The sequence below is a fragment of the Tamandua tetradactyla genome, chromosome 7 (genome assembly GCF_023851605.1).
Source record: "Tamandua tetradactyla isolate mTamTet1 chromosome 7, mTamTet1.pri, whole genome shotgun sequence".
Lineage (NCBI taxonomy): Eukaryota > Metazoa > Chordata > Mammalia > Pilosa > Myrmecophagidae > Tamandua > Tamandua tetradactyla.
In genome coordinates this window covers 30,060,106-30,085,201 of record NC_135333.1, presented here as the reverse complement: position 1 = coordinate 30,085,201, position 25,096 = coordinate 30,060,106, and the positions used below count along the sequence as shown (strand labels likewise).

The 25,096-nt window shown below is 54.8% G+C and overlaps 1 protein-coding gene across 1 annotated transcript; it reads right to left on the bottom strand.

The window, feature by feature from the left end:
* Positions 1-1,148: 1,148 nt before the first annotated feature.
* Positions 1,149-24,941, bottom strand: LOC143690953 (TRIO and F-actin-binding protein-like). The gene is given in 15 exon segments (XM_077168772.1): positions 1,149-1,810; positions 2,374-2,537; positions 3,236-3,322; positions 4,272-4,385; positions 4,460-4,619; positions 5,174-5,276; positions 6,636-6,783; positions 13,397-13,507; positions 14,123-14,648; positions 16,130-16,239; positions 16,642-16,731; positions 16,875-16,943; positions 19,839-19,895; positions 24,788-24,890; positions 24,892-24,941. Coding segments are annotated over 14 exon segments (1,890 nt in total). The 3' UTR covers positions 1,149-1,810; positions 2,374-2,375.
* Positions 24,942-25,096: the final 155 nt, after the last annotated feature.

The window sequence follows — 25,096 nt, the reverse complement described above, 5'->3', positions numbered from 1 at the left end:
CTCCCCTCAGGCTTGCAATATAGGGGCAAGAGGGGGTGGTTAGCCAGCACTGTCCAAGGGCCAAGACAGAGAGGCCTCCCTAACTTGGGCCCCCTTTTAAAGAGGAAGGAAGGCCTTTCCATTTACCCACCCAAGACTTCCTTTTGCAGCTCATTTGCTGGAATGGCATCTCACGACCATTCCTAAACAGATCCCCCGCAAAAGGGATGGGATACATCCCCCTCCCCCACCCCACAAAGCCACACCCCTACGGCTTTCTGGCAGGGCTGGCAGGGGCGTTCACAGGGCATTTGCTTGAGTTGAGCCCTCTGCTAGAAACGGCCTTCCTAATTTTTCCATCTGGAAAAGTCAGATTTCAAAGCTGCCTCCAAAAGCCCTCTCTAACCAGCAGACTGGCCGGGGTCCTCCGGGTCTCCCCATCTCCTGGGACCCTTCCTGATGTGGACTGCAGGCACAGCCTGAATAGGAGCAGGGCCAGTTCTTTGTCTGTCAGTGCACAGCCGGTGCCCAGCCCGGAAGAGGCAGCAAGGAATGACCGGAACAGCCCTGGGGTGAGCCAGGGCAGGCCCAAGTTGCCATCTGTCATCTCAATCGCAGACCTGCCAACTGACAGCTGGGCTGGGCCGCAGAGGCTCAGAGATGGGGTCTTGTCCCAGCCCCACATGTGGCCTCCTAGCCTGGTAGCCACATCCTCAACCCTGCCCAAGGCTGGGCATGACCTCTGGGACACAGCCTCTGTATAGGTCTGAGGCCAAAGATACCTATTTGATGGAGGAGAAAAATGAGGCTCGGAGAGGGGAAGGGGCTTGTCCAAGGTCACCATCAGGGACAAAGACAATTCCAATCCTCTTTCCAAGGCCTGGACCCAGTGCTCCACTCCAGGGCATCTCAGACTTTGAGGTACACATGAACCACTGGTGGTAGGGGGCGTGTTAAAATGCAGATTCTGATTTGGTAGGATAGGGCGGGGCCTGGATTCGCCATTTCTAACAAGCACCAGCTGCTGCTCATGTACGAAACACGCTTGGGGCTGCCAGGAGCTGGAGTCTCAGCTCCCCCACATGACACCCCTTCAGGAAGGGTGGGGAAGCCATGTTAAGAAGCCTCAGTCTCCAGGTCCCACTCTGCCCAGCCATCCAAGGCACCAGAGCTTTGGGACATTTTATTAAGTTAGGAAAGTTTATGGAGCAGGAGAGAAATGCCTTCAGAAAAGAAAGTGGGGACAAATGCCAGCCCCCTCCACCCACCTGTCCCCCGGATTGAGAGCCCGAGGAAATGGGTCCACCCAGGGTAGGAAGCCATCAGTGGGAGGTGGGATAGAGAGAGGGGGGCTGGCTCTCTGCCTCCTCCCACCAGAGGCAACCCTGCCATGGCCACTGCCTGCGCCTCGGCTAGATTCTGGAGCAGGGCTGCAGGCCCAGAAGCCCAAGCAAGAAGTGGATGGAGACAGATGGGGAGCCAGGGCTGGAGGCACACAGCCACCAGACATTGCTTTTTAAAAACGTATAAAGTGTTTCAGGGGAAAAAAAAAAAAGGGAAAAAAATCTATATAAAAATCTCTTCACATATAAAATCCTGAAAAAGGTGCAAGGTAAGACCCAGTGCGAGGGGCGCGCTCAGATATGCAGAGTGTGTGTGTGTGCATGCGTGTGTGTGTGTGTGGTATGTGTGTGTATGTAAGAGTGTGAGTACACGTGCGGCCCATGGAGGGTGGGGAGAAAGCTTGGCTTCTGGTTTCCATCCAGCATGGAAGGAGAGAGACTGGTCCCCTTGGGTTGGAGGCTCTTCGGCTGGACGGGACCTGAAGGACCTGGAAGACAAGGGTGGGGTGGAGGTGGGTGAGCTGCGGGTGGGCACAGCCTCCCAGCCGTGGTCCTGTGTCCAGTGGGGCCTTCCACTGCCTCCCAGTCCCGAAGGCTGAGCCAGATCTTCTCTCCCAGGCTTCTCCCCAGACTGCCTGGCCTACATGGTGACCCTCCTTAGGAAGTCCTCTTTGTGCCAGAAAGAGGACGCTCCAAGTGAACACGGTATTAGGACAACCATAATAATTTCAAACCCACCTGTATCAGGAGTGACTATGGGGCTGGGTGGGACAGAATGTAGGTGTGGATTAGCGATGTTTGAGGTAGGAACCTGGAAAGAGGAGGCGGCCCCTGGATTCGCCCCCCGCAGCCCAGGCAGACCAGGCTGTTGTACTGACAGGTGTCAGCTGTCACGTGGTGGAAAAGTGCAAGGATCGGCTCCTCAACCTCCGAACAGCTCTACCTGGCTCTACCACGTGCCCCCTTGCCCCAACCTGATTTGATCTCATGTCAACCCCATGGTGCTGGGGTCACTGTCCCCACAGGCTCCCACCCTGGGCCCAGCGCCCACCTCTACTCTGCCAGGCTGTTGCGCATGGACTCCTTCTCCTGCAGGGCGGCCATGGCCAGGCGGAGGTGCTCCTTCAGCTGCTCAATCTCCCGCTCCGACCGTGTCTTGATGTGGTTCAGCTCCACGTACACGTCCTGGTATTTGCCCGAGGCAAAGCGCTTGTCCTGGGACCAGAAAGGGGCGTGAGGGTGCAAAGCCCTCCCTGCCTGACAGACCACATGGCCTCCTCCCTCCCGGCATCTCTTCAACCCGGGTATACCCATCCTGGCACCCCCCATCCCCCCAAGAGCTGAGGCTCAGAGAGGTGAATGGCTTGCCCAAGACCACGACAGCCTGGCCAGGGCCCTTTCCATATGAAGGTGTGCTGCCTGTTCTTGAAGGGCAGTGAACATAATGCCAGCAGGTTCCTGTTCACAGCCCACCTCCCACTCACACTGGCAGAGAGCCTCAGCAGCACAGAACAGGCAGCAGTGCCAGGGGCAGGCCAGGTAGGCAGCACTCTCCAGTCCTGGGATGCAACCTCAGCCCTCCCACCCCCAGAGATGCACTTTATTCTTCAGTGGAACAATGTTCCACATAGGCAGGTGTAGCACCAGGTATACAGTTGATGCCCAGTAGACAGTTGCTGAATAAATAAAGCAAGCGTGGACTTGGGAAAGTACTTACCCTCTCTGAGCCTTGGTTTCTTTGTTAGTGGGGATAAAGACACCCACTCGGAAGGGGCACCCAGAGAGCCTGATGACACGAGCAAGGCCTGGCACGAGTTGGGTTGGGGAACCACCCAACAGGTGGTTGGGGAACTGAGGTGGACCTAGAAGCTCCTGGCCTGTAGACAGCCCCGCTGCAGCTGCTTGGGACTTACCTTCTGCATCACCTGAAGCTCATCCCGAAGACACTGCACCTCTTTCTTCAGGTACTGAAGCTCATTCTCCTTCACTCGCAACAGCACCTGGGGTCAGGGATGCCAGACTAACCTAGGGCCAGTGCTACTCCACCCCACAGTGCTCTACTTCCTGGCTTCTCCCCATCCTGGGCCCCCATAATGCAGCCCCCAGTCTGCACTAAAACCTATTACATTCTGGGGCAGACTCCTCCAGGAAGACCTCTCTGATGTTCCTTGCTCTTCCTTAACCTTGCTTTCTCTCTTTCTCTCATCCCTATTCACACCACAGGAGTGGGTATCCCACCGTCACCTCTGCCATGACCCCAACACAGGGCCAAGCCCTCATATGCAGAGTGAAGAGGATGCAAAGAAGCCACCATGTGGCCTTACTGTGACCCAGAGGGCTGTGCCTCCCATGTGCTCTCTTACTCAGTGCTCCCAAACCCTGAGGGGCAGGTGTCACTGTCCTAACTTGACCAAGGAGAAGACTGAGGTGCAGCCAAGAGTGGGGAGGCTTTAAAGCTTAGGCTCTGGGGCCAGACTCTGGCCCTGACCAGCCGTGCAGCCTCGGGAAGTTACTTGACTTCTTTGTGCCATGATTTCCTCGTATGTAAACTGGAGAGGGCAACTGTATCTACCTTTTAGCACTGTCCTGAGGATTAGATGAGCTCAGAGAAGCCCCAGGCACAGAGAAATCCTGGGCTAACATACAGATTTCTTCACTCCATCTTCTCCTGGTAAGAGACATATTAGCCCCATTTCACAGATGAGCTTCAGAGAGTTGAGATGACTTGCCACAGTCACACAGAGAGTGGGTGGGAGGGCCAGACTATCTGGCCACAGGGCTTTCACCCTAGCTTGGTAGTGCTGGGTACAGAGTAGGTGCTTTGTCTTAACTGTGCCAGGCTCTCCTGGCTGAAGCCCCAGCTGCAGGTCTTCCTAGCCTGGCAGGGCGCTCTCCCACATGTCCCAGGCCCTAGAGCCTGGGGCCGCCAGCACAGGGGTGGACACTCACCTCCAGCTCGCAGGAGCTCCGCTCATTGCTACGCCCACAGCCGTTGCCTGTGCTCTGTGAAGAAATGAAGCTACGTAGCCGGTCAATCTCCTCTGACAAGCAGGTGTGCAGCTCCTGGGGAGGGACAGGCCAGTCAGTGAGGGGGGCTGGGGATCATTACCCCCCACCCTACCCTGGGCCAGGCCCACCTGGTTGTGGCGCAGCAGCTCCTGGCCCTCCTGCTGGCAGCGCCGCAGTGTGTGCTCTCGTTCCTCGGCCTGTCGTGTCAGGGCCCCGATCTCTAGGCATTTCTGTGAGTACTGCTCCGATAGCACCTGTAGCTCCCGCTTCAGTGCCTCCATGTCCGACCTGCCCAGGAGGAAGAGAGGAAAGATGGCATGAGTTTACCTGTCTTCTGCCAGGCTGGGTCAGGTGACTCAAAGCAGCTTAGAACTCCTGGATTCCCTTCACAGTTCTGCCTCCATTCAGCCCACTCTGAAGCTATGAAAAGTGACTTGGCTTCTCTGGGTTATAGGTGCCTCCCCTAGGAGAGGGCTCTAAAACCCCTAGAGCCCCAACATTTCAAAACTGTGCTTTGTGGCAGGGAGAGATACCTTTTGGTTGAGGTCAGCACTGCAGCCCAGCTCTAGGGGACACGAGGGGTAAGAGGAAGGTGGGGGTTGAGACCAGCCAAGACAAGAAAAGGCCGGAAGAACTGTCTATGTGGACTGGCAAGGAGGTCAACGGAGGCCCTACTGCTCCTCTTCCCTGTGTCCACATGACTGCAGCAGGAGTCTTGGCTGGGGACAAGATGGTGTTCCTCTGCAAAATTTCCCAATTCATAACCACCAAGTGGGCAACTGGGCCCCTGGCTCAGAAGAGAGGCCTAGTTGACAGACTCCAGGGCCCAGATGCCATCTTACTGGTGCTGCTTCCGGAGACCGTCTGGGCCCTGCTGGAGACACCGTGTCTTGCTCAGCTCTTTGCTCAGCTCCTCTTGGTAGGCTTTTTTCATGGCTTCAATGGCTGGAAACAGGGCAGAGAGGCGGATGGGAGGTTGGAGAGGGGTAGGCATGGGGAGTGGTATGCAAAGGGCACTGAACCAGGAGTCCAGAGAAGTGCAGGTTGTGTCACAAAATAGGGAGTTGTGGGCAAGTTGTTCAAGCTCTCTGGGCCTGTCTGTCAAGTAAGGACAATAATTCCTGCAGGGAAGACATCTCAGTGTCTGGTCAGTGGTACCTCTGTTGTTAGGATCATTAGGTAAGGGCTCATACAGCATGGCAGCCATGCATAGCCTGGAAGCCTCTTTAACAAGGCCAACTGCCTTGCCTAGTCGAGAGCTCAGGGACATGTGGTCCCTCACTCACATCTGTGTGACTTCTGACAGGATGACTTAACCTCTCTGTGCCTCAGGTTCCTTCTCTGTAAAATGGGGATAACAGTAGCACTTTCTCTTTGTGGGGTTATTGGAAGATACGTATAAAGCATTAGGACAGTGTTGAGCATAGGGTAAGTGCCAAAACATTCACTCCCACTATTAGGTTGAACCCATATCTGATAGATGGTGCATGCACCAGATTGTCCTTCTAAAAGACCAAATCTGCCCAGTCCTGAGGATTCTGGATGAGGGACCACATACCAGCAGGTTATAAGTGCTAGGTAACATGGCCTCTTTTATCACTCCTATCATTGTACAACCCCCACGGAAGTGCCCAGGATATGCCAGCCACACAAAGGCTGGTATGCAGAGAACAGAGGAAGGAGAGAGAATTGCCCAGCAGCCTCTGGGGTGTTTCCTGTTTCTGACTGTTCATCTCCCTAGAGAGAGCAGAGCACACTGGGCTCCAACCCCAGGTCTGCTACCACCACCCTCTCTGAGCCTTAGTTTTCTCATCTATGAAATGGGATCCATCCCTCAGGCACTGAGAGGACTAAGGGAGCTGACACAGGTAATGCATGGGGCACAGAGGCTGGCATGCAGCAGGGCTTGGAAATGTTTGCACCTGCTTTTTCCTGCCTGTACACCCAGTGAGATCACATTCCCATGAGAACAGGGCCGGAGGCTGATCAGTTTCCCCCACCCAGCACCTGTGATGGTCCTGGGCATAGAGCTGGAGCTCAGCATGCGTGTGACTTGAAGGGCCTCTCAGTGGCTGCAGCGCTGAGGCAAAGGAGGCACAACACATGAGGTCTTCACTGCCTCAGTTCCCATTTTCCAACTTGGGTCAGAGGCCAGTTCTGTGAACTTCGGACCCCTCCATGCTCCCTGTCCCAAAACTTGGCACTAATCTTATTTAAAGGCCTCCCTGATCAGTTAGGAGGAACCTTAGCTTGGAGGCTCATGGGGCCTGACCTTCTCACTCAGGTCTCACTCAGGGCCCTTACCGGAGGCCGTGGCCGCTGTCTCCTCAGCGAGGAGCCAGTCTTTCTCCTGCTGCAGCCGCTGCAGTTCCCGCTCGTGGTGTCGCTGTAGCTCCTCCATCACCTGCTGGTGCGAGGATTCCATCTCTGCCAGGCTGCGCTCACACGCCTCCTGCAGGAAGGAGTGCAGATCAGGAGGTCATGGAACTGCCCTGCCACCCAGGGACAATGCTCCTGTCTTGGCCTCCAAGTGAGGAGCCTCCATGGCAGGCCTGCCCTGGTCTCAACTTCACTTCCTCTCCATGTACCCTAGTACCTGCAGCACGTCCCCTGCCACCACTCCCACCCCCTCAACCACACACCTCACCTTCCCTGCTTCAAATCCTCCCAAGGTTCCCCTTACTCAAGATCAGGTTCCCCACCCCCCACCCCATTCCTCTGTCTGATCCTTGAGGCCTCAAGCCCTGCCCTTCCCCACCAAGCAACCTCAAAGCCATAAAAAGCAACTCACAGTATGTTCATGCCTCTGAGCTTTAGCTCAGGTTGTTCCTGCTGCCTGGAACATGCTTTCACAACTTTATTCCCCCGGATCATTCACATTCCTGCAGATGCGCCGTTATCCCCCCACTAGCTCTGTCTCTGGGCAGTCCCTCCCCTGCCTCCACAAACTCCCTGGGGTGAGAGAGCTTCTGATCCATCTCGGTCCCAGTGTCCAGCCCACGGCCTGACACATAGCAGTTGCTCAGTTAACGGGCTGAAATTGAAAACAATGCAAAAGGAGCTTTGTGTTCCTTGAGGGACTAGAGAAAAGACATGAAACTATTAAACTCTGACTCCTGGGAATTTCCTGATATTCTCTAAAGCATTGGACACTGTCAAATTAATAAGCCAAAACCACGATCTTGAGGCTGGCCCTTGTGAAACTTATTTCTGTAATGGTGAAGCTAAGTCTACTTATAAATATGCCTAAGAGTCACCCCAAAAGAACTTCTTTTGTTGCTCAAATGCAGCCTCTCTCTCTCTCTCTCTAAGCCCAACTCTGCAAATGAACTCATTACCCTCTCCCCCTACGTGGAACATGACTCCCAGGGATGAGCCTGATCCTGACATCATGAGATTGAGAAAGCCTTCTTGACCAAAAGGGGGAAAATATGTAACAAAATCAGGTTCAGTGGCTACAAGATTTCAAATAGAGTCAAGAGGTCATTCTGGAGATGACTCTTATGCAAGCTTCAGTCAGATATTACAAATTGCCATGGTATGCCAAGTTCCAACCAACAGTATTCCTGAAAGCCTTAAACAAAACCTGGGGCTTTATCTGAGACTCTACAAAAGTTTCACTTACTGAGTTTATTTTTCAGAAACTTAAGATTGTTCCTACGCCAGGTAAGTCTTGAAACTTAGAGGTACCAGCTCTCCCAGAACATCAACTAGTTGCATTCTCCTACCCCATAATGTCAACACTCCTTTTCAACGTGAAGAAGTTAGAATGGTCATTGCCCAAATATCCCTGAAGATTGAGAATATGATCAAATGAGATGGAGGACTTGTAATATCAGATTTAACAAAGGATTATGACTACTGACTCATTATATAGATATTACTTTTTAGTTTGTAGTATATTAGAACAGCCACAAGGAAATACCAGAAATTGTGGAACTGTAACCCATACTATACTTTGAAATTTGCTCTATAACTACTTATTAAACTGAACTTTGAAATTTATCACTTTTCTATGTATATATGTTATATTTCACCATAAAAAATGTTTAAAAAGTGGTGGTGGTGGGGGTGCTTTGCAGGCAAGATTGGCAAATATTCAAAAGAATAATAATACCCATTGCTGGGAACGTGTGGCGAAGCAGACATTCAGACGGAGCACCAATGGTGATGAGGTTTGTGGAGCACAGTCGGGGGTATCGCCACATGTTTAATGGCCCCACCCCATGACCCAACAGGCCCAGTTGTAGGAAGGACCCCACAGAAAGGCACATGTGTACAAAGGCTCATGGACAAAGGTACCCTACAGCAAGCTTGGGAACAAAAACTGGGAACACCCTAAATGCCTAGCAGGAGAACCCTTGACAAATTATGAGATCGAGCCGTACAAAGGACCCCAGGTTGCTGCTAAAAGGCACAGCCAGAGCTGCCTGTGTGAGCCGCCAGGGACAGGTGTCCAGAAAGTCCTTTTTGATGAAAGCTAGTTTCTGACGGTGCATATGTCGTGGGATCCCCTTCATGGAAACAAAACACGCGGCTCTCTCTGTCTGGGTCCATGTGTGTAGAAACATAGAGAAAGGCATGGAAGGATATTGTGGGAGGCAGAATGACAGCCCCCAAGGCTCTCCCCCACCTCATCTTTGTAACCTATGAAAGAGGCAAAAGGGAAATTACAGTTGCAACTAGAACTAAGGTTGTCAGTGGATCTTAAAACAAGGAGATGATCCTGGGTTATCCAGCAAGCCCGGTGTAGTCACAAATGTCCTTAAAAATGGAGGAGGGAGGCAGGAGAGAAAAGGCAGAGGGAGAAGTGATTGTAAAAGATGATCAGATCATGTGGGGCGAGGACTCCACCCTCCCTTGTGAGCTCTGAAGGTGAAGGAAGGAGCCCTAAGCCATGGGCTACAGGCAAGGATAAAGAAGTGGGTCCTACCCAGAACCCTTCAGCCTGTGAGACCCATGTCAGACTTCTTTCTGTCCCTCGGAACTGTAAGATAATACACTCGTATTATTTAAGCTGCTGTGCTTGGGAAAATTTCTTAGAGCAGTCACAGGAAACCAGTGCAGATAGGCTCAAAGGACCACCGAGGTGGTCCCTAGGGTGGGAACAGGTAGGGGAGAGAGCTGCACCTGTTTATTTCTAACCTTTTGCCTTGATTGAATTTTTGAAATGCAAATGTTTCTTATATTGTGTATATATATATATATATATATATATATATATATAGAGAGAGAGAGAGAGAGAGAGAGAGAGAGAGAGAGAGAGAGAGAGTATATATGTATATATTTAATATAATAAAAAGGGAGTAGAGAAGCCAGGAACAAACTGCAGCACAGAGGCCCCATAGGAAGAGAGTGTATCCTCTCCCCATACCATAGGCACCTGTCTACTTAGGCACCTACCTGGGGTGGGGCTGTCTCACTGCCTCCCACCTTCCAGGAGAGAACCATTAGAAGCTGCAGCAGGCCAGTGCAGGGAATGGGAAGGGGTCAGGCCTCCTGGGGCCAGATGTTCTAGTGGGGGCCTGGACATGTCTGCCCCAGGGCTTTGGCACCTGCCCTGTGCATGTCCCTCAATTTAGGACAACAGAACATGGCTCTGGAGTCCCAGACCAGGTCCAAATCCTGACTCTTCTGTGGATTGCACGGGCCCCTTCCCTCTTTGAGCCTCAGTTTTTTCGTTTGGAAAACAGGGCTCTTATGTCCAGTGTGCACGGGTCCCTGGGAAGGTGGAAGGGGAAAATAAGCTAGGGCCCACCTGTGGAGATCACCTGACCACACAGCCTTTATCACTGATTGTCTCAGGGCAGTGTCAGGGTAGAGACCACTCTTACAGAGCCAGCCTGGCAGACAGATGCGGTAGCTCACAGGGCATCTATAGGCTGAGGTCAGCAGGCAGGGACAGGACCCTGAGGAGAGGTCTCTAGAAGGCTGAATGCCGTTTTCTCTGACCTCCCTTCCTGAGGGGCCTGAAGTGTCCTGACACTGTCTGCTACCTCTGAGCTGCACCAGAATAGATAGAGGGATGCCGGTGGTCCCACTCAGAAGCTAGACTGCTCCAGGGGGTGACCCTCCCCCAAGCTCCCCCAGATGCTGCCCTTTGGTGACAAGCCCCCAGCCCAGAAAGAGGTTCACCCGTACAACCTAAGAAACCAGACTTGGGGCCTCTTGCCAGGGAAGGGGATCCCTCCCCAGCTGTCACCTCTCCGGTGCCTAGAAATTTCCAGCCGTCTCCTCCTGTGTCCAAGGAGGGAACAGATGACTCAGCTCCTCTCTTCTGGTGCCTTCCACATCAGGGCCACTCCCTGGTTTCTGCTCTCTGCTTCCTGATTATTCCCTTTTCACCTCCCCCTCTCCAATCCCACCTGCTGCCACTGGCCACCCCCACCTAACAGGACAAAATGCCAACAGCCTGGGGAGCATCCACTGCGGTACCTGGATCCCAGATATGGTTTTACCTCCAGCTCAGAGACTACATCCCCTTCTCTGGGCCTCAGTTTCCCCAGATGTAAAACACCAGAATAGCACTTTCTGGTACTAAAACCTAAATGAAATTGAATGCAGCTTCTAACAATAGAATAAACAAAGACAGATGGGTCTGAACGGATTCCCTAGCCCCAGCCATCCAGAAAGGCAGCCCCCGGGGGGCTTCCAAGGGCTCTACAGAGCAGTTTGAACTCAGCAGTTCCTCTGAGGCCTTCCTAGCAGTCTCAGGTATGATGCTGGACCCCACCCTGCCCAATCCTTCCCAGCCAAGAAAGCCCTTGACAACTCTGGCCCCTCCTTCTCCCCGCCTCCCCTCACCCAGGTGACCCCCCAGGCCAGCTCTCCACGCCAAGCATCAGCTCCCCCTGCCCCAGGCTCTCTTCAGCCGAAGGATCCCCGCACGTCCCTGCCCATGTCCAGCAGCCCAGCCTCAGGGCCTTTGGGGGCTCCCCTCTGCCTTCCTGTGGGTTCAGTCACCAAGTCTTCTCCTCCCTCCAGACCCCATCCTATGTCTCTCCTGCCCTCAGCCAGCACCCAGCTCCTCCCACCTAGCCTTGTCCCTTCCCCAGCCCTCTTTCCTCCAACACCAATTTCCCAGTCCCAGACCTTCTAAAGTATGCGGAATGAGATTCTAACTCCTTTGCTTGGATTGGAGGCCTTCAGGATGAGCACCTACCAGCCTTCCCCCCGTGCCCACCCAATCCCCCCATCCTGGCCCAGCACCGCCCCAGCCTGTTGAGAAGCCCGCCTGAAAGCTCCTTGCAGCGGCCGACCCCACCGCCCCACCTTGGAACCTCTGGAAGCCTCCTCCAGCCCAGGGTCTGGGGTCCTGACATTCTTTCCTCCTTCAGGAAATGGTGTGCAGAAACCAGTCTGTTCTGACAGGAGACAGTTCACTGTCACACTTTTAGGAATTTCATGAGTCGACTGTTCAGCACAGCCATTATCAAAAGTTAAATAATAAAAAACTTACAATTGTCTTAAACTCAAAACTCATGACATCCTGATTATTTCACTCTATTTTATTATAATCTATGCTCATACTGTTTTTGAAGAAACACTACACAATGGTGTACACATCTCTCCACACTCTGCGTTCAGGGACTTCGTGTTGGTGGCTTGACACGAGCCAGAGTGGGAGCATTTACATCACAGGAATTGGTAAACATCATCAGTCAGGGCTTATTTATTGTTTTGTTGATTATCTAGACTTAAGAGATGGAAAAATGCTAATAATGTACATTAAACTTAAAAGCGTAGTTGGTCTGTTGGTGTTACATTGTAAACTGACCAAAACTAAGGAAATATTATCAATAGAAAATATTATCTGATTCAGCAAAGTCGCTTGTGTCATGGACCAAATAAAATTTTGACACGTCTTCTCGTCTAACTCGTTAACATAAACATAAAAATTCAATCAACATTTATGTTAGAACTACACTCGTTTGTTAGCTACAGATGTAAGAGCAGCAAAAATCAACAAAAGTATTTTGCGAAAAAATCAATTTGCCATATGGAATTTGCAATAAAAATCATTATATATATTTTTATTAGTAAATTCGTATTGAACATCCTTTTTTTTCCAGTAAAATCTACAACAAGCTAATAACAAGTATGTGTATACACACACACACACACACACACACACACACATATTATTTTTCCAGAAAGCCAGTTAAACTTGTGCCAACATAGCACTGTCTTCGGATCTAACTCCCAGGCCAGGGTCTCTCAGTCTTGGCACCACTGACATTTGAAGCTGGATGATTCTTTGTTGAAGGGCCTGTCCTGTGCACTGCAAGATGTTCCACAGCATCCCTGTACTCTACCTGCTAAATGCCCTGGTAAGGTGATTACCAGGTTCTCATGGAGTCCCAGCCAGAATCCAGGAGAAGGCATGGCCAGCTCTTTAAAGGGCACCATCTTGTCACATGGCCATACCTGTGACCATGTCCTCCTGGGGTTTGGGTGTGTCCTGGGGAGCCTCTCCTCGCGGGGGGGGGGGGGGGGCTGCCCTTCCCCCACCAGTTGTGACAAACAAAAATGTCTCCAGACATGGCCAATGTCCCCAGGAGGCAGACTCACTCCCGCTGAGAACCACTGTCCCGTGTGCTCCCTAAGGGTTATTGCAGGTCCCCCCCCCGGACCTCCTCACGTGGGATACTGGCCTGGCAGGCACAGGCAGGCTTTTTTGACTAGGAAGTGGCTCCAAGGGGCTGGTCCCTTGGGGCTCCCCTCTTCCACTAGCCCCCACTTGCCCAGGTGGTGCAGAGGAAGGGGAGGGGTTCACCAGTACAGAGAACCAGGCAGAGGCTCCCACAGAGACGCTGCCGGGCCCAAGCTCAGCTCTCACCTCTGACACCTGCAGGCTGGGTGGCCTCTGAGCTCAGTGGCCTGGCCCGTAAAGTGGGTTCAGTGAGGATGTCAACCCACTGTGGGGAGATTAAACGAGATGAGGCACGTCACACGTCTCACACAGGCCCGGTACACAGGAAGTACTCCAAAAATATTATGTTTGTTGATAGCAAGGCAACCAGGGGCACACCTCAGTCTGCCCCCAACTAGTCCGTGAGGCTCACCTGTGAGATGTAGCCTGGAGGGATGTGGCTGTCCTCCTGGGGTTTGGGTGTGTCCTGGGGAGCCTCCCCTCGCAGACGCCATGCCTCCAGCTGGGCACGAAGAGACTGGACCTGTGTGAGGAAAAGGCAGGGTCAGTGGGGGCCTGAAGGCAGGGAGAGGGTGGAGGGAGGCAGCGAGGAGCCCACAGACTTCCAGCTCCATATGGACGCAAGCCCTGCTTCCCTGAGAACAGCTTAGGTTTTGAGAAGGGGAAGCAGCCTTGGTGTGGAGCTGTGGGCAACAGATATTACAAATATTTCCTGATAACCAGGTCAACGACCTGAGAGAGCTTTGGCCCAGAGAAGATCACGGGGTTGTGAGCAGGACACTGTGGACAGATCTCTACCTTACAGGGGTAGCAGGGGAAACAGCTTTGAGCCTCAGTTTCCTCATTCTACCATGTGGGATCATGAGATGGCTGCAAGGACTGTGTGAGCTAATGTTGTAGATAAGGCCTGGGGCAAGCTTGGTATGAAGAGAACAGAGAACACTGCTGAGAACACAGCAAGGATCAAATCATCCTAGGTCCAAAGCACAAGGATTCTGGGGTATCAGACTATGGTTCAGGGGTGAGCTCCCCAGCATGCAGTTAGGCTTATATGAGATCAATGTCATTGTGGGAATGCAAGGGTTGGAGGGGGCAGGTGGGGTGAGGGACTCCCAAAGAGACCAGCTGTGATTCCTACCTCCTTTTCCAGGGTCTCATGACGGTCACTCGTGGGGCCCCGGCACTCCCCGCGGCTTTGGTTGAGCAGGGCTGCAAGTGGCACTCGCTTGTTCTCCCGCAGCGGCAGCTTCTCCAGCTCCTGCCACTTCTTCTCAATCTCTTCACTGAGCCGGCTCTGCTGGTCCTCGGTCAGGGGGGCGCCCAAGCCCCGGCGTGGCCCCTCACCAGCTGTGGTCTCTGTGGCCTTGCTGTCGGTGGCCTCGAACCACTTCCGTCGCTCCTCGGAGCGCTGGGCCAGGTCCCGTTCCAGCTCCTCCTGCTTGGCCAGGCGGTCAGAGGTGCGAGCAGGGGCACGGGCCCGCTGAGGGGAGCCCTGAGTCAGTGGGGAGAGCTCCACGTAATCCAGGGACTGCCGCTGCCCGTCCGCCTTCCGCAGGCCACCCCGGCTGATGACCTCTGAGCCCGTCCGCTGCTCGCCTGCCTTCAGGGAGCCCTTCAGGGTGCTGTAGCTGTGCAACGTGTTCTCCTTATTGCGGTCCGAGAGCCTAGGGTGCCAGCAGAGCCTCGTCAGGCAAGACCTTGTCCACCCAGTCCCTGAACAGAACTTCTGGAGTTACCCTTGTATGCCAGGAGCTGGGGACAGATGCCAGTGGGAGAAGCAGCCCAACCTGGAGGCTGAGAGCTTGAGCCTTGCAGTTCACAGGCCCTGGGAACCATCCCAGCTCGCTTCCCCTCTCGGAGCCTCAGTTAACTTTATGTGTAAGATGGCACAATGCCTCTGCCAGAATGGGTTTGAGCACCAGGTGGGCTACCAGGAAACCCTTTGCAAATGGTGATCAATGTGTTGTTATTACAAGTATAAAACACACAAAATAAAACTTTGAGACCAGGGTCTGGACTCAGGAGGCACCCACAGTCACTGCTGATGAGGTGAAAACAGAGACCTTTGGGTACACAGAGCGCTCAGCTGAGATTTTTAATAACTGTAGTGGTAATCTTCCATAATAATGTGCACATGGTCACCCAGACAGTAACTACATTTCCCAGCAGCCCTTGAGGCTAGGTATGGCCATGTGACAAGATGGTGCCCTTTAAAGAGCTGGCCATGTCTTCTCCTGGATCCTGGCTGGGACTCCATAAGAACCTGGTAATCGCCTCTGATCCAGGGGTGGGAGCTATGAGTTAAGGGCTTCAGAGCTGACCCACCAGGGTGGGTAGCACAACTACAGACTGATCTGGAGAAAGAAATAAACATCAACCATGTTTAAGCCACTGTGTTGGGGGTCTCTTTGTTAGAGCAACTGAGCCTATTCTCAATACACAGTACTGCACAGTTTATAAAGGGCCTGAAGGCACTTCATCACATGAAGCAGACATGATACCCCAACAAGATGAGGAATATAAAACTCAGACAGGAAAGCCACTGGCCTGGAGCTGAACAGCCAGGATATGGCCAGAAAGTGAGGCTTGTTTTTGCTCCCCTACAATCCCATTCTCTGTTCCTGCAGCCCAGTAGCCTCTGGTCCCCGCTCCCCCTCCATGCATGTTTGTGTTTTCTACTGTGTGGAAGCTCTACCCTCAGGTAGCTCAGGCTCCTGCCCTGTTATCCACAACAGCCTCCAGAGGAAATGAGTCCTCCCCTCTGGAAGGGTGTGCACAGAGGCCAGACTACCCAGCCACCCACTCCCCCTGCACAGGCTTAAACACAGCCCTCACAGCACAGAGATAGGCAATCAGCCAACTACTGGGGACCCTTAGCTCTCTGGGATCTTCTCCAAGGAGCTGAGGCCCCATCTCACTCTTTTAGGTTGGGGGGAATGAAAAGGGATTGGAGCGCAAGCCTTACATCTTCAATGTATCTCTGGATGACTGCCAAGAATGCCCACTCCCTCTACCTATTTTATTGATAATGCAATCGAGGCCAGGAAGGCACAACCACAGGGCCCTTGGGTGGGTGCCCAGCCCCCCACTCAGGGATGTAGGGGTTAGCGCTTCCCCTAGGGCTCCAGGTCAGCCCAGTACATACTTGGTAACGTCTGGGGCTAAAGCTGGACGCACGGTCTTCCTCAGAGCCTCGATCCAGTTCCGCCGGATGCCTGACGTCATGGCCGACAAGGTGTAGACGGCGTCCTTTGTCTGCAAGTCCATGCAGTGGGGGGCTCATGGGCGACTGGCCCTATCACTCCCTCCCCACCGTGGACCCCAGGAAGGGCAGCCTCCCCTCCCAGGAAGACCTCTAGGTCTGGAGCCTGGAGGTAAGCAGTGGGTGTGAAACCTCCCCTCTACCCCGAGATAGCAAAGCTAGCCCAGGAAGCTGCATGATCTCCCCAATTTTCTAAGCCCCAGGCTAATGATATCCAGAAGTTCCCCAGAGATGCAAAGTGTTAGCCCACAGCTCCCGACCAGCTGAAGTCAGGGTATCTGGGCAAGTGCAAGATAGACAATGTCTCTAGGGTCAACTATATTTAATACCCACACCTCTTCTGGGGGGCAAAGCCAAGATCCCTCCCAACATCCCCCAGCTGCCAGCAGCCTCACGTGGATCTGGAAGCCATAGTTGCGCTGCACCGCGAACTCCGTGACGTCTGTGCAGGAGCGCAGATCAATCTCACCATCCAGTTCATCTGCCTGGAGCAGGAAGACCAATGATGGTTCACATGCGTGGGCCCTGGGCAGCCTGCTCCACTGACCCCACCTGGGCCCACCCAGCCCCTTCCAGAGGTCCAACGTTGCTGATGGGGAGAGGGAGCCTCCCCACCAAGCTGTCTCACCTCCTCAGCAGTAGAATCCCTGTAATACTTGAGGCTCGAGTCCGTCAGCACAAACCAATGTTTCTTCCACTGTGGAGGAGGGGTGGTAGTAAGCAAGGGGCAAGGAGGCTGCAGGGAGGATGGAAGGAAAGTGTACGTGTGTATGTGCAAGATTCTGCAGATGTCTAGGGCTGGATGGTCTCCAGGTCAACCCCTTTCTGTTCACAGTAGGGGTCCAGCACCCTAATCCGTACTATTGATGGTTGGGGAGTAGGTAGCCCAGAGTCAAAAACTCCAGATTTGAAGGCTGGGTCCTATATCTCCTCGCTGCCTGACAGGCCACCTCTCTGGGCCTCAGGGTCAGTATCTGTCAAATGGTTGGGAGTCTCTTCAGGAAACACAGCCTCCCTTTCCTTCCTGGAGCCCTTCACAACTTGTTGACCCTCCCATTCCCTCCTGAGCCTTTCCACTATGACCCTCAAGGCTCCAATGAGCAAATTCCCTGCAGTACAGACCAGGGAGGGGGAATGATGTGTAAGGCCACTTGTCCAGCTAATCAGGGACCACGTGGGCCCAGAACTTTGCAAGTCTTTTTTCCGTATGTCCCAATGCATCACTTCAGTAGCCAACAACAAAACTGTCCCAGTGAGCAGGCCTGGAAGGAGAACAGGGGTGGCTAGTCCGGAAGCTGGTTACATGTGTGTTCAGTCTGTAAGAACGCATACTCTACTCCTGTACTGTTGGGCACCTTTCTGCATATATATCACACTTCAACAAAGTTGAAACACACACACATGAAAAGTCTCCAGGGGGCAACAGACTTCAGGGGAATTAAGCCTAAGGCGCCAAGCCTCTCTGGGCCCACTTCAGAGAACCCCTCAACAGTGCCCCTCTCTGCTCCCAGTGAGACTGGCAGGAGGACACTCTGGAGAGGGGCAGGGCCCAGGACAACCACAGCTAAATACGCCACGCCATGCCCTGCCCACCCCTGGCAGTCTAGGTCCACCCACGGAAGGGTCAGTACACGTCACCCAGTCTCCAGCCCTTGGGCCTCCCAGGGATCCCCCACATCACCAAGCCCTGCCCACAATATTCGCTATTCAGAGTTCTTAGTCCTTTTCTATTTCAAGAAGATGCTAAGTTTCAACGGTGTGCCAGGATGACATTTTCTACTTCTTTCCATACTGTCTCACCTAAGAACCAGGATTCTGACACCAAAAGACCAGGTCATAATCTTCTTTATCTCTTGCTAACTGTAGCAAGTATCTCAGCCTCTCTGAACCTTAGTCTTCTGCCCTGTGAAGTGGGACTAAGACATCTCTATACCATCTTGTGAGGTCAGGAGCCTCTAGCCCTCCCTTGCATGTCTCCTGTGGCCTAGGGACAGGACAAGGTTGCGGGGGACTGTTCTAGGAGGCTGGCCCTAAGGGCTGCTCTCATGGAAAGACCTGAGTTGCCCTCTGAAAAGCAGACAGGGGAGCTGTACCCAGTCTCCGTGGCCCTTCCAGGCCTTGCCTACGACTGTCTGAGATGGAAGCTGGAGGAGCTCCAGTGGGATTCAGGCATCCTGAGTTCTAGGCCTGAGTCAGCCCAGGTGCTGCTAGAGGCCTGGGACAGATCAAAGCCCTGGGGGCCCGTCCCCCATCTGTGCACCAAGAGATTGGGCTGGCAGAACTCCCAGGGCCCTTCCAGATCGGACATTCCAAAACCCTGTGAAAGAGGATGAGTAGCGGCCAGTTCTGGGTGGGGCCTGTAATCCCTCTGCCCTCCGGGGACCCTGGGTGGGAAGACTGGGAGGGGTCACTGGCGGGGCGCCAGGCCTTGTGTGAGCTTGGCAGGCAGCCAGCAGAGGACGGGCGGGCAGGCAGCAGGGACGGAAGACTGTGGGCTGCAGGGAATAAAGCATGTGGGCAGGAAGCACAATGAGATTCCCTCTGGCTCCGAGCCCTCCCTGGCATGCAGGCTGCATGTAGACCCAGAGCCACAGGCACACGCTGGGCAGGGGTGGGCAGCAGCCTCTCTGGGGCCAGGTGGCAGGGAGCCAGCTCCAGCTCTGGGGCTCCAGCCTGGCAGCTGACAGGGCAGAGTTGGTGAAACGGCCACTGTCCTTTCTGGCTCTAAGGACATTCAAGTTCGAGGAAGGTCAGGGTCATAAGCTGAGCCCCTACTTGGCACTACGGGCTCTGCTCGGTCCTTCATGAGCTTTGTCTTTTGTGACATTCTCATCTACTCAGGAACAAGCCGCCCTTTTCCACTATTTCCATTTCACAGATGCAGGAGCCACTGCCCAAGGCCAGTGAGTCTTCAGAGCCTGTGCAGCAGCCCACCCTTAGGGTCTTTGGGAAAAGTTACATGGCTCTGGTCAGAAAAGGAGGGCAGGATGAGGGAGGAGGGCAAGTCCATCTCTCTGTCATGTATTTGGGAGAAAAGCAATCATCATGAGAAGATAAAACAGGAGGAGCCACAGCTTGGGGGTAAGAGGACAGATCCTCCCAACCTTACCCAAGGGCCTCAGGTTCCTTTACCTGTCTGGGCCTAGGCTTCCCTATCTTTAAATGTGGGGGCTGGGGGCCAGGCCAGATGACATCCATGAGCCCTTCCATCTCAGACCCTCAATTCCCCACCAGGGTCATCAGGAGGAGGGAGGGCCAAGGGGCTTCTGGTAAGAGGAGTGGGTGGGGGCAGGGTAAGAGGGGCCAGGAGGCCTCCAGCCCAGAGGCTTTAAGGTACTGCAGACCAGTGCCAGAGGTGAGGGATGGGGCGGCCTCTGCCCCTCCAGTCCCCAACAGCCAAGGCTCTCTTCCCAGGGAACAAGAAACTCCCTACCTGCAGGGCTCCCACTCTGGAGTCCCCCAGAGAACAGGGCCTCTTGAAAGCAGGACAGGTTGGGAAGCCACTCAGCATCCTAGGCTGCCCTGGGGCCCTGCAGGGCATGGCAGCAGCTCAAGCCAACTCCTTCCCTCCCACCTCAGCCCTCCTTCCTACCTCTCCAGGCTCGTCCAAGATTGACATCCATCCCTTCTTGAAGTTGAGCAGATCAGGCTGTAGGGAGATGAGGCACAAATGTCAGGCCCTGGGGATCTTGGGGGGAGAGGGGATGCTGCACCCATCCTGTAGCCCAAGTCCTGCGAGAATGAGGTCCTGGAAAGCCAGCAGAAAGGGCTGAGGGTTTCGGTAACCCCCCAAACCCAGGCAGGGACCCCAACCACTGACAAAACCTCTGCCCCTTCTCCCAACATCTGGCATTCTCTAAGAACCAAGAGGATGGGCCACTGGCTGGCACATACATGATGGGGGTCCAAGCTTCCCACCACTACCATCCAAGAGTGGGAAGGGGCCAGGTGAAATGCCTGCTGGGAAAAGAGATCCAAGGGAGCTCAGAGAACAGCCCTGAGCATCAGAGCCAAGAAAACTGTCCAAGACCCAGGCAACCCAGCAGGAAAATGCCGTAATCTTCTCATCCACCTCCAATGAACTGACCCTCCTGCCTTGCCCTTCCCTCACTTCTTGGAGACCCTGAAAGGTGGAGCCTGTCTCAGGTTGGGGCAAGAGCCCTCCTGCCCCCCCCCCACCCACCCACAGTTCTCTCTGAGAGGGCCAGGGTGATGGTACCTTATTCCTCACAAGCCCACCTGCTGGGTGCTGCCCAGGGGTACATGGACCCAAAGCCTGGGGTCTCTCAGCTGCAGCATGCTCCACAGGCACCTCTGAGTTCAGCAATCCCACCCAGGCCAGGGGTGGGCAGGGGTCCTAAGTGAGGGAGCAGCTCATTCTGCCATCTCCTTCATCATGCCTATCTGGGTGCGTGTCAGCCACCAGACCCCTCAGCTTGCTGGGGAAACTTTTCTTGTCTAGGTCCTAATCCCTCTGCAGAGCCTTGACTTGTGCCCGCTGGTAAGAAGAGTGCAGAGGAGGCCAGGCTGGCAGGCAGGGAGGAGGCAGCCACCTGCTGCCATGGCTTTGAGCCCACCTATCAGCACTGCATTGCAGCCTCGCCAGGCCAAGGTGTCTGGTTGCGTGGAGGAAGCCCAGGCAGGCCTCAGCGGGGTGGGCAGCAGCTGGAAACCAGAGCCACCTGGCCTGGCTACCTCCCCCAGCCAGCCCTCCTCCCAGGGAGCACCACTGTCCTTCTCAGGTGGAAGAAATGGCCTGAGAAGTTCTGGGACCAGCATCCTGGAAATTCAGAGCCATCCATAGCCATGGTTGTGGAATGAGGGACCCTGGACCTCAGCAGGTGGCCCCACCCCTGCTGGTTGTGTCTCAGCTGCTTCCTGCAAACCTGTCTAAGGGAGAGGACAGGGCTCTTCTCAGAGGTCAGAAACCCACCAATGAAAAAGGCTGCTTGGTGGGTCCCCAACTAAGAGTGCAGAAAGGCAGCCACACTCAGAGCCACCACCCAACTCCAAAACCTGCTGACCCAGTCACCTAGGTCCACCTCCCTTCAGACTGAGACATCGTGTGGCCCGAGGGCCTGGCCATGACAGGGCTCAGAAAAACTTTCTGAATAAATATCTACCCTCCTCCACCTCTCTGGTCTAAATTCCTGTGCTTTCCCAGCAGTCCCCCTCCCCCCCCAGTCCCCGGGAGCCAGGCAAGACTGGGGTGACCCAGGAGAGTTCCTGGGAGAGTCAGAACATATGACCCAACTAACGAACTGGGCCAGGGCCAGGAGAGACACTTTGGAAGGGGTCCCTAGCTATCATGGGGAGTTGCCTCCCTGAGGCCCGACTGCCAGATGCGGCAAACGATGGGGGACCCCACCTCTATGAGAGGGCTGGATGGGTGGCACACAGAGGAGCCAAGACACCCCAGAGGCAGCTGAAAGCTCACCACCCACCATGTCAGCTACAGGACAGCCCGGCGACCTTGAAGAGAGGGGGCTGCCAAGGCGAGCTTTGAAACCCACTAGCGGGAGAGATCATGCAGTCACCCAGGCACCATGGAAAGATCTGCTAACCTAAACCTCCCACACCGCAGCTTTCACCTGGTGCTCCTCGGGCCCAGCCACCCTTCCACTTTCCTCTACCTGCAGGAAGCTCAGTTTTTCCTTTTTCCTTTCAGGACCATACAATCTGCCCTCTTCTACCCTGGGCCATGCCACAGGTCAGCACGGCCTCCTGCCTTAACCACTGCCACAGCCTTCTTTGAGCACACTCTGGCCTGGGACCCTCCTCAAAAAGGCCGGGTGTCTCAAAACTGCTTAAAATCTCCAAGAGTAGCTTCAAAACAAAGTCCAGCTGCCTCAGGATAGCACGAAAGCCTCAACCCACCCTTCCAGCCTCCCCCTTGCTTACGGGGCCCCATGTTTATATCGTCTCTGATTCCCCAACACATAGGGACTACGCACCCTTCCTGCACGCCTGGGACCTCTGCCTAAATGACTAGGCATCCTCCTCCCCTGCTGACCAGGCAAACTCCTACTTATGCCTTAAGACCCAGCTTAACTGCCAACTCTAAGGCCTTTTCCAGTTCACCACAAACTACCCAGGCAGCTGCACCCCTTCTGCCTCCCCACTGCCCTCCCATACCCCCAGAGAGGCCGTTACTACATCCCTGATTCTTTTGAAACTCTCTGTTTATCCCTCAAAGGCTGGACTAGAAGCAACTCATGGCCAGATATATGTTGTTCACATCTCACCCCACCCTCAGAATAAGGAGCTCAGGGACTCAGGGATTTTTAAACACTAGGCAGTTTTAGGCCAAGAACTCAGCACTGAACAAGACAAGTGGCTGCCACCCTGGTGGAACTTAGGAGAGACAAGTGGACAGGTATATAATTTGTATGCCAGCAGCAGATAGAGAAAGAAGCTCCAGGGCAAAAGTAAACCAAGATAAAGGCTCAAGGGGACAGAAGATGAGCCTGACCCTGAGCCCAGCCCTGGAATCACCAGATCCCTGAGACCTCTACGCATCTACCCATACAAAGCACCCTTACCACTTGCTTTGTACAGAGCTCTGAGCACAGGGGGAGGGGGGCAGGGCCACAGGATGGGATGGGGTCAGGTAGATGGGGGCCAGGGGAGAGGAGGAAGGTACCAGAAAGGTTGTAGAAGGGACACCAACTTGGAGGAAGCTCAGGCAGGCTTGAAGGGCCATCGGGATGAATCAAACAAAAATAGCTGATGATGATCATGAACCTGCTCCTCCCATACCCTGGCTCCAAAACCTTCCATGGCTCCCCACTGCCTCTGACCAAAGTCCAAACTGCTTTTTCTGGTCTTTGGGGCCTTCCTTCCCAGGCCCCTTCTCCATGTCCTCAACCCTTCCCTCAACATGACTACCAGTTTCTGTCCATTGTTCCCTCCCCATCTCTTCTGCCCATCTCTACCTGGCAAAGACCTATAAGTGCTGTGGGACATCTCCTTCAGGAAGCCCTCCTCCCTCTGCAGGGATATGCAGTTCCTCCTCTGAGCACTCCACACATGCTACTTCAAGTAGCCAACCCATGCTCAGAACGTGCTGCCCCAGGAAAGACAACTGTGTACATTTCTTTTGTTATCTCTCCAGTGGGGGAGATAACTGAGACAGGCTGGGATACAAATTCTGGACCAGCCAGGGACCAGCATGTGACTTCACATCTCTGTGCCTCAGTTTCGACATCTTTAGATGTCGCCAGGGACCAAATCTGTTAACATGCAAGCACCCAGTTCAGGGCCTGGCAAGCATCCAGCGGTAGAAGTAATCACCCCCCCACACACCCCGGCCCAGGGGTAACAGAGTTAGCTCCTCTCCCACATCCCCCTCATGGGGAAGGGGAGGCTGCTGACAACAGGAAGGCCAGCAGGGAGGTGGCAGGATGTGTGGAGGCCGAGGAAGTCCAGGCAGCCACTGCCAGATCATCACGCTCACAAGGTCAGAGGCCCTAGCAGCCTGGCGCACTCAGCAGGGTCTCCTCATTCGAGGAAGGGGACACACACATACATACCTTGGCAGGCCCTGCCAACAGGTTGCTGGAGACTCTCTGGGACACTGGCTTGAAACAGAAACAGCCAGGCCCCTCCTTCCCAGAACATCACGGTCAGAGCCCCAGACTGACCCGGAAAGACCTTACACCTTTTCTCACACTTAGGGTTACCTCAGGCAAGACATCAACCCTCTCCCCAGGCCTCAGTTTATCTGAATGTGGAATGGAGATAATAATGGCTTGCTGAGCTGTAAGGCTCAATATGATAACTGAGGCACAGGTATTGATGAAGCTTGGGTAAAGCTGTTTGCAGAAGACAGACAAATCACTCCACTTTTCCCCTTCTGCCTTGTCCCCCCTCCCCCAGCCCCAGCCCCACCCCCACCCCAGCCGACTCGCCCCACCCAAGTCCCCAGCGCCTCTGTGAAGTGGCCAAGTGGGGAGTCCGGAGAACATGGTACCCGCCCCTTCAGAAGTCCCAGGATGGGCCACAAGACAGAGTGGGGCGGGGCAGGATGGCCCTTTCTCACCCACCTGCCCGGGGTCAGCGCCCACACGGGTGGGCAGCCTTCCCAGGCCCCAGTCGGGGCGACCCGTCCGAACCGAGCCGGGAAGCACCTCCGCCCAACCCCAACTCCATCACAGACCCACACCCAGGCCAGGCTCATCTCCGCTCCACCCCTGACCCGGAGATCGGGCCCTCTCCAAGGGGGCGGCAGGGGAGATGGGGAAAGGTCATCCCGAATCCTCCCGTGGTGACTGGCCCTCACAAAACCGAGGAGGGGGCTGCCCGGGACGGGGAGGGCTCCTCTCCTCAGGTCGCCCGCCTCCTGGCTCCCGGGCAGGAAAGGAGGCTGCGGGGAAGATGAGGCAGGTCTGCGCGGCTCATGCCTCAGGGGTCGCCCTGCGTTCCGGCGGCGACCTCCTCTCCCCGCAGGAGGTGAGGAGAGGGCTGCGCCGGAGGGGAGCGGCTCGCCTCTACCGCGGGCCGCCGCTCTTCTCCCGGCCGGGCCCCTCGAAGGGCACTCACCGTCATGGCGGCGCCCCGGGGCGGCAGCGGCAGGAGACAGAAAGGTAGAAGGGGCTCTCGGGCCGGGCTCAGCGGCGCGGGAATCCCGCCGCCGCCGCCGCTCCTCCGGCCCTACCCTTCCCCGGCGCTGCCCCAGCCCCTTCCATCCGCCCATAAAACTTTTTTTTTTTTTCAAACTTCCTGGGAGGACCCGGGCCGGCCAATAGGCGGCGGAGAAGCAGGGACAAACTGCGGCGGGGGCCGCGGCCGAGCCAATGGGAGCGCGGGAGGGCCCGGGGGCGGGGCCTGCCGCGACGGGACGGGCGCGCG